The 14,374-nt window shown below is 43.7% G+C and overlaps 1 protein-coding gene across 9 annotated transcripts in view; it reads left to right on the forward strand.

The window, feature by feature from the left end:
• NBEA (neurobeachin) overlaps window positions 1–14,374 on the forward strand; it is a 472,923-nt gene that overhangs the window by 363,935 nt on the left and 94,614 nt on the right. For all 9 annotated transcript variants that reach the window (XM_066621990.1, XM_066621993.1, XM_066621995.1 and 6 more), the window contains 2 exons: window positions 8,890–9,007; window positions 11,337–11,439. In XM_066621990.1, the coding sequence (XP_066478087.1) occupies window positions 8,890–9,007; window positions 11,337–11,439 (221 nt within the window). The remainder of the gene's footprint in view (window positions 1–8,889; window positions 9,008–11,336; window positions 11,440–14,374) is intronic.

Consider the following 14,374-nt stretch of genomic DNA (forward strand, 5'->3'; position numbering starts at 1 on the left):
AACAGAAAGTCCAGGGTCACAGGCATCCTGACCTGGGAAAAATTCCTTCCTGGTATCCAGTGTGGTAATCAGACCCTGAGCTGCTATTTAATGTATGAACTTCCCATCAGACAAAATGCTTTTTTCCCTTCTTCTTTAAAGGAAAATTTAAATGTATATTATCCCCATCTTAAATAGAAAAAGAAAACTATATTATACAGTATTTACCTCTTTATGTTTGTGTGTTGCCCTTTATAGATATTTAGTGTACATACCAGAAATACATGTACTTCACAGAGACTTTCCAGATAGGGAAGACCTTATGAAACTGGAGAATTTCCATGGTTCCACTGCACCTCTGAGCATGCCAGCAAGTCCTGCACTTGCATGCTCCGTAGCTCTGTCCCCTGCTCTGCCTGTGGAAAAAGTTTGTGTGCAGTGACAGATGCTCTCCAAGGGGAGTATTACAGGTAGGTCCACAATGTCCATGAGGAAAGCCAGGGCTAAAGGGCAAGGCAGATGAGGGAGCTAGGCTCACTAGTGCATTCAAAATTGTGGTGAGCAGTAGACAATGCCCATGGTTTCATAATGTCTGAATAAGTCTTATGTAATAAGTGCTATTCCAGATTTTCTTCCAAATAAACATGGGCACATTGCATGCTAAGTATTTTTTTTTTTCCACATCTGATGTAGCTCTCTAATGTAGCTCTCTGAGTTTTGGTAGCCTTGTATTTCCAGGTGAATACCTGTCTGCCCTATTCAGACATTACACAATGGCACACAGAAGCTGGCACAATATCAGTCGTATCCTAAACCTGTCCAGGCAACTCCATGACAATACAGCCCTTCCAATAAAACTGGCACAGCCCTTCCTAGTAACATCCCCAATGTTGATGGGAACTCCAGCACAGCCCATCACTTATGGAAGGACATCCTGACATTGGCTTGTTGTCAGCATGATGGCACTAATGCTGGTGGTCATAGAGGTGCCATCATGGTGAACTGAGCAAGGAGAGGGAGCAGGCACAGGAATAATTAGCAGACAGTAATGGGGGAGAGGCACTCCCCTGCTAACCACTAGGAATGAACAACACAGCAACAGGCACCCCCACCAAGCAGAGGAGATGCCCCATGGACACCCCCCACACACCCTGACACAAGGATGTCATAGAACCCCCAAGAGTTATAGTTATGTCAGTAATAAAGGGGCAAACTCAAAGGCCTGCTAGAAATCCCTGCCTAAGCTTCAAGTTCCCTTATTCCACCCACATAAATACCTACATTCAAAGAATACCATTTTGAACAGAGCAGAGCAAGGGTGGCAAAATAACTCCCTTGGCAGAGGGCAGCCAGGTGGAACAAGCACACAAATCTTTCAATGGCAAGGGTTTATGTCCTTGAGGGAGCATCTGCCAAATGGCAAGAACTCTTTTGCCAGGAAAGGACTGGGATGAATCACAAGAGGAGCCTCAACATCACTCAGGTAAAGCAGGGTATGGGTGGCTCACTGCACAAAGACATAGGCTGAAAGCCAGAGAAGTCGGGTTTGAGCCCAACCAAAGGACTGACCCTAACTCGCAAGGTACTCATCTTTTGCATGGCTGACCAGAAATACTCATGGTGGGAACAAAAAAAAGAGGAGAAGTAGGTCTAAAATCCACACCAGCTACTCCACAACCACCCAACTACAGTCGGAGACAAGCAAAGACTGCCTCATCTGGCATTTAACCACTTGCGTCACTGGAAACAGGCACACCTGACTAGGAGGCCAGTCATTGGGTAGGTGTGACATAAAGCTGCAGGGGGGGGGGGTTTCAAACTCTCTGGGAGTTTGAAACCCGAAGTAAGTCTTTGTGGGGGCAGGGGGGAAGCAGCAGGGGCAGGGAGAAGGCAGCAATGCGATCCCCAGGATTGCGTTGCTCAGGGGACTGCAGGGACTGGGATGCACTCACCAGTCCCTACAGCAGCCGTCCCTGTGTGCAGGGCACTCTGCGCGAGCGCCTGCAAGGTGGCCCAGTTCAGGGAAAGGGAGAGTGGAGTGACCTGCTCTACCTCCACAGAAGTGGAGCGCTCTCCCTTTTCCTGACCTGGGGTGCCCTGCAGGCGCTCGTGCAGGGCTCCCCCCACACAGGGACAGCTGCTGCAGAGACTGGAGGGTGCACCCCAGTCCCTGCAGCCCCATCAGAAGGGAAAGCGGAACGATTGTATTCCGCTTCCGGTTTTGTGGAGCGGGGTTCGATCGCTCCGCTTTCACATTTCCCGACCTGGGGAGCCCTGCAGAAGGTTGTGCAGGGCTCCCCGCGCCCCTGGGAGGCTGCAGGAGGCTTGGGCAAGTGCACCCAAGCCCCTGCAGCCCCCCTGAGCAGCGCAATCCTGCGGATCGTTCCACTACCTTCCCTCTGTCTCCTGGCTGCCCCCACCCCTTAAGGGGGCAGAGGCCAGAGGCTGGGGTGTCATGATGCCCCAGTTTGAATACCACTGACACAAAGCATCTACTTCAGTGACCCACCCATCTAGCCACACTCAAACACCTTGTCCTTTGCTCCATCCCCTGCACCTGTGCAGTGGCTGTCAGTATGTTACCCTTCCTGTCTCCCTGCCACTTCTTGCCATATACCATGGCACCAGAGCTCAAGGGGCTCATTGTCTTGGAGGAGTGCCCCCCAAGAATGAAGATGTTGCAGATGCTGGAGAGCAGAGCATCCAAGGAATAGTATCAGTAATAGACCAGCATCTGAAAGGGACACACTCAAGTGGGGCTGCCAAGCATTTCCTTCTACCTGAGCTGTTGTGCCATTGCATGTTATCCAATAGGCAGCCAAGTAACAGGTGCCAGTAAGGACTGGCTGCTGGTTTGCTGTCTGTCATGCAGTTTGCAAAGACACAGCAGCCTGACTGGAAGGGGGGGTAGGTCAGCAACCTCTCAAAATAACAGCTGGGCTCACATTGGTAACCTCAGACAGTCTGTAGTCTTCAAAATTTTTACCTATGAGACAGCTGCCTGTGGGGAACAAGGAGAAATGCAGAGTGTGTAATGCCTGCTTCCGGACCTGCCCCACCATCTTTGGGGACTCCGGCTGTCACATCACAGCCCTTGTGGGGGAATACCATACATCCAATGCATGGTTGTATGTCTGGACCCCAGGCCAACCAGGTGCAGGCTTGGCTGCTCGTCACAGGATGAGGGCCTTCTCACCCAGAGCACAGAATTGGACCAGGTAAAACAAGAGGGTCAGCCCAAGAAGGGGGAGGCCCAGGTCTTCATAAGTCAGTAAGGGCTGGTGATGAGAGGTGTCTATACAGGCTACTTTAGGATTGCTCAGTATCTGCTGCCATAGGGCTGGCACAAGCCCAGAGAGGGAACCAGGAGATAGATGGAGGAGGAATAACAGTGAAGTAACCCTCTCCCCACTGCTGAACTCTGAGGCCTCATCAATTCCCACCCCCACTTCTACCTCTTTTTTTCCTGGGTCTAAGAAGGATGACACCAGTGGAGCATATCCCCACACTGTGTATCTGATCATGTGAGCTGTACTCTCCCTGCCATGTTTTTTTTGTATTGGAATTGATGTGCTTTAATTTATTTCCAAATACACCATGTTCTATCATAAGAAAGTAAGTGGGGTGGGAGTACCGGCAGGTGCAATTTTCTGATGTTTTTCCATTCCCCATCATTCCCTAAGGGGTTACTCTTATCTGTCCCAGCTCTGTCATTGGCATAGCATTTTTCCAGTGTCGTGGGCATGTCCTTTGTCTGAAGGGTGGTTAGGGCACATTCCTCCTCACCCCTCCCATGTCATGTCTCAATCTCCTCCCTGTTTTGGCCTCTCTGCTGGCAGACTTGCACCAGTGAGTGCACGACATCTGAGCTATTTCACAGTGGAATTCTGCTAGCATTGTGCCAGCATCCATGGTTCGTTTGTCATCGGGTGGACTTCTATGTTGGTGGGGCTATCATTGTGCCAATATACATGGCAATATGTTGCCATATCTTGAGGATAAAATTGTACTGAAAGACAGTTTTGCTGCAGTGACAACCAGAGTATCATACATTCTTAGACCTACATTGTTAATGTTTTAAATCCATTTGTGTGTGTCGAATTTCTTCTAAGTATTTAGCATTCTTAGCAATAACAAAATACCTTACATAGAAACTGGTGAAAGTCCAAGGGTTATTGTTTTGGATTGCCTCAAGTTTTGCATACAGGTATATGGTATTAAGTGATCATATATCAAAGGAAACTAAAAGGCTATCAAAGCATATTATGAGATGACTTGATCAGTGTGTAATTATGTATACAAGAGAAGACATTGGATGCAAGAAAGCCCTTTAATCTAACAGACAAAGGGCTTGCCAGATCCAGTGCCTAAATGTTCAGTGAGTAAAGTTCATTCTGGAGTAAGTGGCATAGTTCAAACAGCGAGGATAATTGTTGGAATACATCCAGTGAATTCTCCATTACCTGGAATCTTTAAATCATCACTGTTAACTTTAATGCGTAGCATGTTCTATATGAAGCATGATAGCTAGACTATGAGAAATCACTAGGTGATATCTCTGGTTGTCATGCGTATGCTCAGGCTTGAATAAAGAAATCATTGTGGTCCTTTTAGACAATAATCCTATATACCCAAGTTCAAGATTCTACCCAAGGTTTAAAAATACTAAGCCAAAACTGTTATTACTTCATTGGGTGGCTGCTGTCTACCTCTGTCCCTGTTGTAGCAATACATAAGGGTGTAGGGGTGTGCGCCAAGCTTTCATGTTTTCCCTAGTTCCCTTTTTCTGTTCTGAAACAACCACTCTGCCAACTTAATATTAGATTGCCAGCTCCTATGAAACAGAAAACCATCTCTTGTATTTCTTTTGCTATGTTAAACTACTTTAAGAGAGCAACCAAAATAATGAGTGGGCTGAAGCACCTCCCTTATGAAAAAAAGGCTAAGGCAGTTTGGGGCTCTTTAGTCTGGAAAAAGGTGCCTGAGGGGGGACATGATTGAGACATATAAAATTATGCATGGGAAGTAGTAGGTCATCCAATTCAGTTCACAGAATTCCCAGGGTCAGCCCCACCACTTCTTCTAGTTCAGTGTGTATCTAGAACATATGTCCTTCGATAAAGTCTACTTGTGTTTTGGCATTGTTTGAAGGTGAAATTAACATATGGAGAACAAATATAAGCCTGGAGCACAGAAGAGAAAAGAGGGGGGAAATGAAAAATCAAAATAAGGCCGGGCAAGTTTATTTTACTTGGGCTTTGTTTCAAAATCACCACAATAGTAATGAGGGAGATGGTGAAAGCCAGTCTTTGGATGCCCCTGAATTATTATTAGAAGGAAAAGCAAATGAGGATGACTTTGCTGAGGTAGAAGAAAGGAAATGCAGCAGCACTTTCCAAAGTAAAGAAATGATCCCATCTTGATGTTTTCATTTAGTTTCAATTGTGCTCATGGTAAGTTATAACTATCAGTTAAAAACTTGTTTTAGAAATGTAGTAACATTTGGTTTGGAGGAAGGAGAGGCTCAATCAGACTTCCTGGGCCCAATGCCAGCTCTCAGTGGCCCTACATAGGATGGATAGAGGGTTGTTCTTTTCCCTCTCACACAACACCAGAACTAAGGGACATCCTCTGAAATGAGTGTCAAGAGAGTTAGAACAGAAAAAAGAAAATATTTCTTTACCCAGCTTGTAAATAATCTGTGGAACTCCTTGCCACAGGATATTGTGATGTCACCTGGCCTAGATGCCTTTAAAAGGGGATTGAACAATTTTATGGAAGAAAATTCCATCATAGGTTGCATCAGTGGTTCTCACACATTTAGCACTGGAACCCACTTTTTAGAATGAGAATCTGTCAGGATCCACCGAAAGTGATGTCATGAGCAGAAGTTACATCAGCAAGCAGGAAAAATTTTAACAATCCTACCCACACTTACCCAGGAGTAAGTCCCATTTACTATCATTGTTAAAAGAACATACATAGTACAGGTGCAACCTATTTATCCACAGATTTTTTAATCTTCAGATTTGTCTCAATGAAAATGGGGTGGGGGAAACTGAAAGTCGAACACACTTTTGTCTCCTTTACCCTGGCATCTCCATCTGTTTCCAGGCATTGCAAAACACTCACACAGGCAGGGAATAGCCCTGGAGCCATGGAAGAGGTTCTCCTTGCGAAGGAACAGTAACACTCTTGGAGCCCCTGAGCCAGCAAAGAGGCTGAGGAGGGGAAGGGAGGCGGAAAACCTCTGTAGCCAGAGCATGTGCAGAAAGGTGGAGCTCGCTCTCCCCCTCGCTCTCTCCCCACACACACACACACACAGGAGCAGGTGCTATAACAACAGAGGGGATTGCTTTAAAAAACCCAGGGAGAGTTTGCCAAATTCCACCCCCCCCCCCCGAAGATGGTGCAGGCTCTCCCTGTTCCAGCCTACACCAACAAAACAGTCCAGCAAGCAAAGCATGAGATTTAGGCTACAATCCTCTCCACACTTTTCTGGGAGTAAGCCCCGTTGACTACAATAGGGCTTACTTCTCAGTAGAAACGCATAGGACTGGACTCTTAAAAGCTCAGCATCCCACCTGTGAAAGAAGTGGGACAGCTGGCAATGGGGAGGGCTGAGTAGGAGGCAGAGGAGTGGAGGGGAGGGGATTGTTAACAGCTGCCTTAGTTTCTTTCCAGTCCCAAGTGTCAGGCTGCAGCGTATTTGCTTAACTCTATGGAATTTAGCAAAATGCGTTTTTTCTTAATCACTTAATTTCTTAACCAAGTCACGGAACGGAACTCATGCGTATAAATAGGCTCCACCTCTTAAAATTACAGGTCTGTAACATTTCCTCAAATCCAGCCACATCCCATGGTAGCATCAAATCTAATATATTAAAAATAAAATATTGAAATGCATGGTGACCCACCTGAAATTGGCTCGCGGCCCACTTAGTGGGTCCCGACCCACAGTTTGAGAAACATTGGGTTACAAGATGGTTACATAGGTTACATCATAGTTTACATCCATGATGGGTATACCTCCTGGTTTTAGAAGTAGGCTATACAGGTCACCCCTCCTAGCGATGCCACTGCTGGGGAAGCTACCTAAAGGCCCGTGGAAGCCTGTGGAGGGATGGGCGGAGCTTTTGCCAGTATCCGCCGTTTCAATTAACAGCAGGGGATATGGAACAGGACCCTTATGTATACCGGGGCATACCTGTATGTGATAATGATTTTCTGCCATTCCCAGTTGTTGCAGTCAAAGTGTAGATCTGAAAGATTAACACAGCTCAGCAAATTGAACTTTACTTGCCTTTCAAATGAATTTACATGTAACATTTTGTATCTTTCATTTTCTTTCAAACCTACATTTGTCAAGAATTGCTATGTAGAAGTGAGAAAAGTGCACTACATCCCAAGTAAAATGTCTAGTGATTCACAGAAAGGGAGCAGATTTGGCATTCACTGAACTTTACCGTGGTCTTGCTTGTTCGTATTTTTCTCAAAATTATTTTATGGTGATTTTTTCAATATTCTGGATATTTAATTTCTTCTTTGTATGTCCCAGAACCCTTATTATTTATTATTAACAGTGCTTATATACCGCTTTTCAACAAAAAATTGATATTTTGTATCAATTATTAGGATATTTGATTGAAATGATGCATACTGAAATGATGCATATCTGGTGTACTCAATGGGGCATTTGGTGGGCTGCTGTGAGATATAGGAAGCTGGACTAGATGGGCCTATGGCCTGAGCCAGTGGGGCTGTTCTTATGTTCTTATACTGCAATGTCCCATTTGTCTGAAAGAATTAAGCCAATACTTTCCATCCAAGGGAGGAAAGCCAATGAGAAACATGCATTCATGAGAGGTGGGGGAGAGAAGAGCAAAATAGAAAGGTGGTTAAAGGAAAGTTGAAGCTTTGTTGGAGGGCAGCATTTCATTGGAGTGGGAGGAATTGAAGTTCTGTGGAGCTAGGTGGAAGCTGGGTTTGGGGACCAACTGACCATTTGTCCAGAATTTGCCAGACATTCCTCTTTTTCAGCCTCTTCTCTGGGTGTCCTCCAAAAAGGCTTGAATGTACTGAATGTTTTAGAACCATCTGTAAGGGTAATAGTATGATGAGGGGCAAACAGATGCTTTGCCAGATCTGTACTCGCAGGTTGACAATAAATTCAATAGCTTCAGTGAAATAGAAAGTCCTATAGATTGAACAAATGTTTTGAAATATAGCCTCTGAGTCAGGAGCTCTCTGTCTTCCTTCAATTGTTAAATTGGAATCATTTTCACTTAAGTTGTCTGTGCCTAGTGTGAAACTGTGATACTGTAAAATTGTATTGAGTTGAATGAAGCAATTCATGGCATGTGCTTTTGTTGATGGAAGGGGTACTCTGAATACCACCGTAGTAACGTACCATAGCAGAATAATTCCTCTAGAGCAGTGGTTCTCGAACTTTTTAGTCCAGGACCCTCTTTTTAGAATGATAATCTGTCAGGACCCACCAGAAATGATGTCATTAACCTGGAAATGATATCATGGCCGGAAGTGACATCATCAAGCAGGAAAAATTTTTTAACAATCCTAGGCTGCAATCCTATCCACATTTACCTTGGAGTAAGCCCCATTTACTATCATTGTTAAAAGCATATACATTGTAGCCTATTAAAAGTACAGATGTACCCAAATGTAGTCACATACCATGTTGGCATCAAATCTAATATACTAAAAATAAAACATTGACATGAATGGGGACCCACCTGAAATTGGCTTGCGACCCACTGAGTGGGTCCCAACCCATAGTTTGAGAAACCGTGCTCTAGAGTACCAAGAAAAATTGTGTATAAGGATGTCCTAAATTAAAAATTTTTTTGTGGCTCCAACATCAGCTCTCTGTGTGTTCTTTTTCCTTTGTAGGTTCTTGCCTATACAGAAGGCCTCCATGGAAAATGGATGTTTAGTGAAATTCGGGCAGTTTTCTCAAGACGTTATCTTCTTCAGAATACAGCCTTGGAGGTCTTCATGGCAAATAGAAGTATGTTCTGTCATGTTTTTTTGTACAAAGTATGTCTTCATACAATGTTTAAAATAATATCTATTGTTAACAGCAAATCAAGATGTAAATTGCACAGCATTTCATTAACGCTTATGCTTTTACAGCCAAAGAATCGGAGGAGAGGGAAGGAAGACAACTGTGTTGAGTAATAGCAGTTGCAGTGGATAGACTCTGCCCTTCGTTTTAGTCATTGTCAGTCAGAATTCTTGCACATGGCCTCTAATCAGGCTCAGAAGAGTCTGGGGCGGAGTGGGGGGGGGCCTGCATCTGCAGATAATTGAAACGCAGACACAAGATTTGTGGATCTGGGGTCCCCCATACTTTGGTAGATTGGTAGATTGGAAATTGGTAGATTTTGAAATACTTTGCATCTTTGTTCTGTAGTCCTATACAGGGAGCTCAATCCTAACCAGTGCTGGCACAGCGGGGCACACGACCCACACTGTATCCTTTGCTGGCTAGGAACAGGCTGGAGGTTTTCACTCTCAGTGAGCAGAGCAGCCCAGTGTGCCAGAAGGGAGCAGTGTTCCATCTGGCTTAACATTGTCTACTATCAGTCCCGGGGGGGAGGGGGGCGGTATGTACTGCCCACCAGGTGTCTGGTGCAAATCCTGTCTGGTTTTTGGTTCTGGTTTTTGCACAGCTTGCAGAAATCTGTGGGGGAATCTGTGGAAAGCTTCCAGCTTTCTTTCTCAGAAAGTACCTTGGAGAGGGAGTTATATGTATTTCATCATACACTCTCCTCCTTGGTGGCTCTTCTATTCTTCAGGCTGGACTTCAACTCCCTGCTGAGCTTCTTTAGTCCTCTGGGGAGTGTGTGACCAAAATGATTACTGAACTGGGGCACCTCCTTTATGAGGAAAGGCTGCAGCGCTTCAGGCTCTTCAGTCTAGGAAAGAAGAACCTGAGGAAAGACATGATTGAGACATACAAAATTATGCAGGGGATCAACAGAGTGGATAGAGGGATGTCCTTTTCCCTCTCACACATCACCAGAACCAGGGGACATCTGCTAAAATTGAGTGTCCAAAGAGTTAAAACAGACAAAAAAATATTTCTTTACCCAGCATTTAATTGGTCTGTGGAACTCCTTGCCACAGGATGTGGTGATGGCATCCAGCCTAGATGCATTTAAAACAGAATTGGACAGATTTCTGGAGGAAAACTCCATCACAGATTATAAGCCATGATGCGTATGTACAGTCTGAGATTAGCTGGTCACTCATTATGAGGGCCAAGTAGGAATTTTTTTCTGTCATCAAAATTGGCTGTGGATGGCAGTTTTTCACCTACCCGAGACTGGCGAGGGGGGGAAGATATATTCAGTAGGTTTCCTGCATTAAAAATTGGTCACTGTGTTTAATAAAGTAGTACAAGTTAAACCCATTTGCAGTTCGGTGTCTTTGCTGGGGGATGTGAGCGTAAATAGAATGCTAGATACATGGAGGTGGCAAGTATCTTGTGGTCTTGTAGGGCTGCTGTGAGATACAGGCATCTGGTGAACTGCTGTGAGATATAGGAAGTTGAACTACATGGGCCCTAGGCCTGATCCGGCAGGGCTCTTATGTTCTTATGTGTTCTCACCGGTCCCTGCAGTATATACTCAAGAGAGTATAGAGCCAAGAAGATCCTACTCTCTCCACCTTCTTGGCCCTCTTAAAGTTCTCCCTGCTCTCAGTCCTACTTCCCTCTCTCTTATTCTCACTCACACTGTCCTGTTTTGCAAAGTTCTGAAGGCTTGTCTCAATCTATCTGCCTAGTGTCCAATTGAGCACAATTGCTGAGGGGGTGGAGTAGATTGCAGTAAATGCCACCAGCATCACACCCTGCTGTATGAGGCTTGCAGCCTCCTTCCAGGAGCTAGCAGGCAGGCTGTGTGCATCTCGCCACAGCACAGCATCAGCCACAGAGAGGGACCGCTAATGATGTAGCTGCTGGGGCCTCCAGTGAGGTTCGAGAGTGGTGTTTCCGCACATTATGACTTGCTGGAAGAACCAGCTGTCAACTCTGCACAGGTTCTCTGTTCTTCATATCCCAGAGCACATGTATCTCATCATTCCTCATCCTGCCCAAGTAAGCACCCCCCCCCCACATCTACACAGACCAGGTTCCAGGTTTTCAATCCAGAGTCTTTCCCAGCAATACCTGGAGATGTCAAGAATCACACCTGTAACTTTCTGCTTCAAAAGCACATGCTCTCTAATGTGCTTTCCACCTTGGCCCCATCTCTTGATATTCTGGTTTTGCACACAAAATCACATTTTCGCTTAATTATTTTACTGACTTCTGAATTACTCTTGTACTGCAGCTTCTGTGATGTTCAATTTTCCCGACCAAGCAACAGTGAAAAAAGTTGTGTACAGCTTGCCTCGTGTTGGAGTGGGAACCAGTTATGGCTTGCCACAAGCAAGGTAATGTAGTTTAATTTCTTTTCTGTTTGTTTGGTCACAGCTTCATTTAGAGTGGGTTACACACAAGCTTGTCATGTGATGATTATACGTGAAAATCTGATTATGTGGAACATCTCTCATGTGTCACTTATAGACACAAAACAAGTGCATTACTTTCAAGTAGTACCACTGAAGTGCAGCTTGTGAGTTCACTTTCAGATGGCTTCCTGTTCAGGAATGTTTCACTTAGCTATAATTAAATAGGATTATTTCCAATTCTGATAAGGGAATTTCTGTCAATTCAAACCTACACGTCCATGTAAATGTTCTGCTTGTATATAGAAAATGACTATTCATTGATGTCTGTTGTCAACTGAACTGGGAATATTTGAAGGAAAATTGAGTGGAATATATATGAAGTTTTCTTCTGTCATTATTGTAGTGGAAAAAAATCATTACAGAAAATATTCACAGTGATGTAAGCCTCTTTTAGGGCCGAAGTACTGTACACATCATGCTAAATGTGTCACTATATAGCTATAGGCTTAGGTTTACTTATAGAGAGCAGCTGTACCTTACCATGATTTGGATTAGGACTGTAGCACAGAGGTAAAGGATATTTAAGCCTTTGTCTCTGCACTATTTTCCCATTGAAAATCACTGCTAGGCAGAAGGATCAATAAAAGTGCCATTTGCTAAAATGAGATTGTTAGGGTTAAATAGGCAAATTTCAGTGAGGAAACTGTGTTGAATAACAAAGAGTTAAATACTCTCTGCTTCTATCCTGCAGTCTCAGTCTAAATCATGGTCAAGTGTTTCTCCTATACAGATGTAAATTTAAGTTTAGGACTACACACTGTTGCATTTAACTTCATAAGTAGTTTGGCCATGAGCTGGAAGATTTTGTTAACTCTTAGACGTATAGGACATAGTCCCCCAAAACTCTTCAGTGTAATTATTTGGTCTGCTGAGATACTGCCGAAGGAAGGAAGGAAGGAAGGAAGGAAGGAAGGAAGGAAGGAAGGAAGGAATTGATTAATTAATTACACTTTCATGGTAGCATTTCTGAAAGAGAGTATGATTTGATCAAAGCTGGGCAGATTTAGCAAAATGCCATAGCAGTGTGTCCCTCCTACAATATCTGTAACATACGGGCATAAAACCAATTTACTGTGCATAATTTATTTGACTCTGCCACAGTAATTCACACTCTCTGAATCTCTTCATCGATCTTACCAGGGAGCTTTCTAAAGAAATTTGTTTTGCAACATGTTCCAGCAAATCAGAGGTTAGTATACAAAAAATAAAATCCCTTATGGGATGCAAGCAATACCTAGAAATAAGTAGGTTGCCCTAGTTCCTTCTTACTGTGTGTGGAGCAATATTATCTGCTCTACAGCTATCTATACATACAAATATTAAATTTAATTATGCATGCGATTTCTGACAGTGTATTTCTTTTGCATAAAGCATAATTTCAAATGGTTTGATTAATTAATTACTTGCAATGACTAATTTTTACTTACCGAATCAAAGATTTGTGGTCTAATGGTAATTTGCCCCCAAGGCTGCTAAAATACAAAACATCATGTTTGTGTTTAAGCTGTCTTGTTATATACTGTCCCACCCTAAGGCTAAGTAAAGATGTGCAGCAACATTTAAAGACATGTAAATAACATAGTGATCAGCCTCCAGCAATGTTCTCTGTACTTTTTTGAGAAATAAATTCTGAATTGTATCAAAAAGCCATTTCAATTATCTTTAAATATTAGAAGAGTAACAGTCCAGTCATATCCTTCCCGTGGTGCAACTACACAAAAAATGGTGGGAGTGATTTGGGGGGCTTCAGAGGCGAAAGGGGATTTCAATCCCCTTACACCTCTGTAAGTCTCCCACTCTACAATTGGTCTCCATGGACCTGCGCTAGCGATTTGCTACTCCAAATCTAAGGAGAGAAAGGGAGCGGAAGGCTGCAGGAAAGGGGGATAGGATCCAGCATGTGCTATCGCTGCCAGATCCACCCCTCCCACAGCCTCCCCACCCCCATTATGCCCCCTTCCCACCCCATTCTGTCCTCCCTTGCTTCTCCTCCTGACTTAGCCACTCCAGCAGGCATGGGAGAGCTGACAAGGTGCACAGGAAAGCTCTGGCCTTTCTGCCATCATCATGTAACTCAGAGCACTGCTTGAAAGCTCCTTACAGTGCTTTTTCAGCAGCAGCTGACAGCAGAACACATATTTTGCTTGAGAAGACTGGATTGTAAATGAAGGCATTGGACTTGGTGGGATAGAGTATATGTTCTGTTCAATACACAAATTTTGTTATGCCTAGAAGTGAAAACGAATAGGCCTGAGCATAATGAGCTTCATCTTCCACTGTACTCTGCCAGGAGATTGAATCATTGACTTCAAGTCACAATCTTGGAAAGTCTTGTGAGGCAGCCTCAGAGACAAGCTAACCAATGTATGCTGTGCTGTGATCTGAAATAGTAAAATATTTATGCAGTTATAAGTTATTGTTCCACACAAAACAAAAGAATTCCACATCTCTCTGTGTTCGAAGCTATGCTAATGTATATTCAGATTTAACATACAAAAGGCATCTTGAAAATTGAGCTTTTTCCCCATATACTGCTGCTGTCCTATGCAATCCCAAATAATAACTAATCATTTGCATACACTTTCAGCTGGTCACCTAGAAGCTATTTGAACATTTTTTAACATGCACAATAATTTTAGTTTTTCATTATGATCTTTCTTTCTAAGCATTTTCTCGTGTGTCCTTTGAATTTCCTGGGCTGTCAGCATTTTATGTGAAGGCTGTATTGTAAGAGAACAATTTCTTAATTTGACATGGATAAAATATGTATTCTTTTACTGAAACCAGAGCTGTTATTTTTAGTTTTGATTTTTTTTTTTGCAACCACCTTATTAGCTGAGATTCAGTTTGTATTTAG

Source organism: Tiliqua scincoides, chromosome 3 (genome assembly GCF_035046505.1).
Source record: "Tiliqua scincoides isolate rTilSci1 chromosome 3, rTilSci1.hap2, whole genome shotgun sequence".
Classification (NCBI taxonomy): domain Eukaryota; kingdom Metazoa; phylum Chordata; class Lepidosauria; order Squamata; family Scincidae; genus Tiliqua; species Tiliqua scincoides.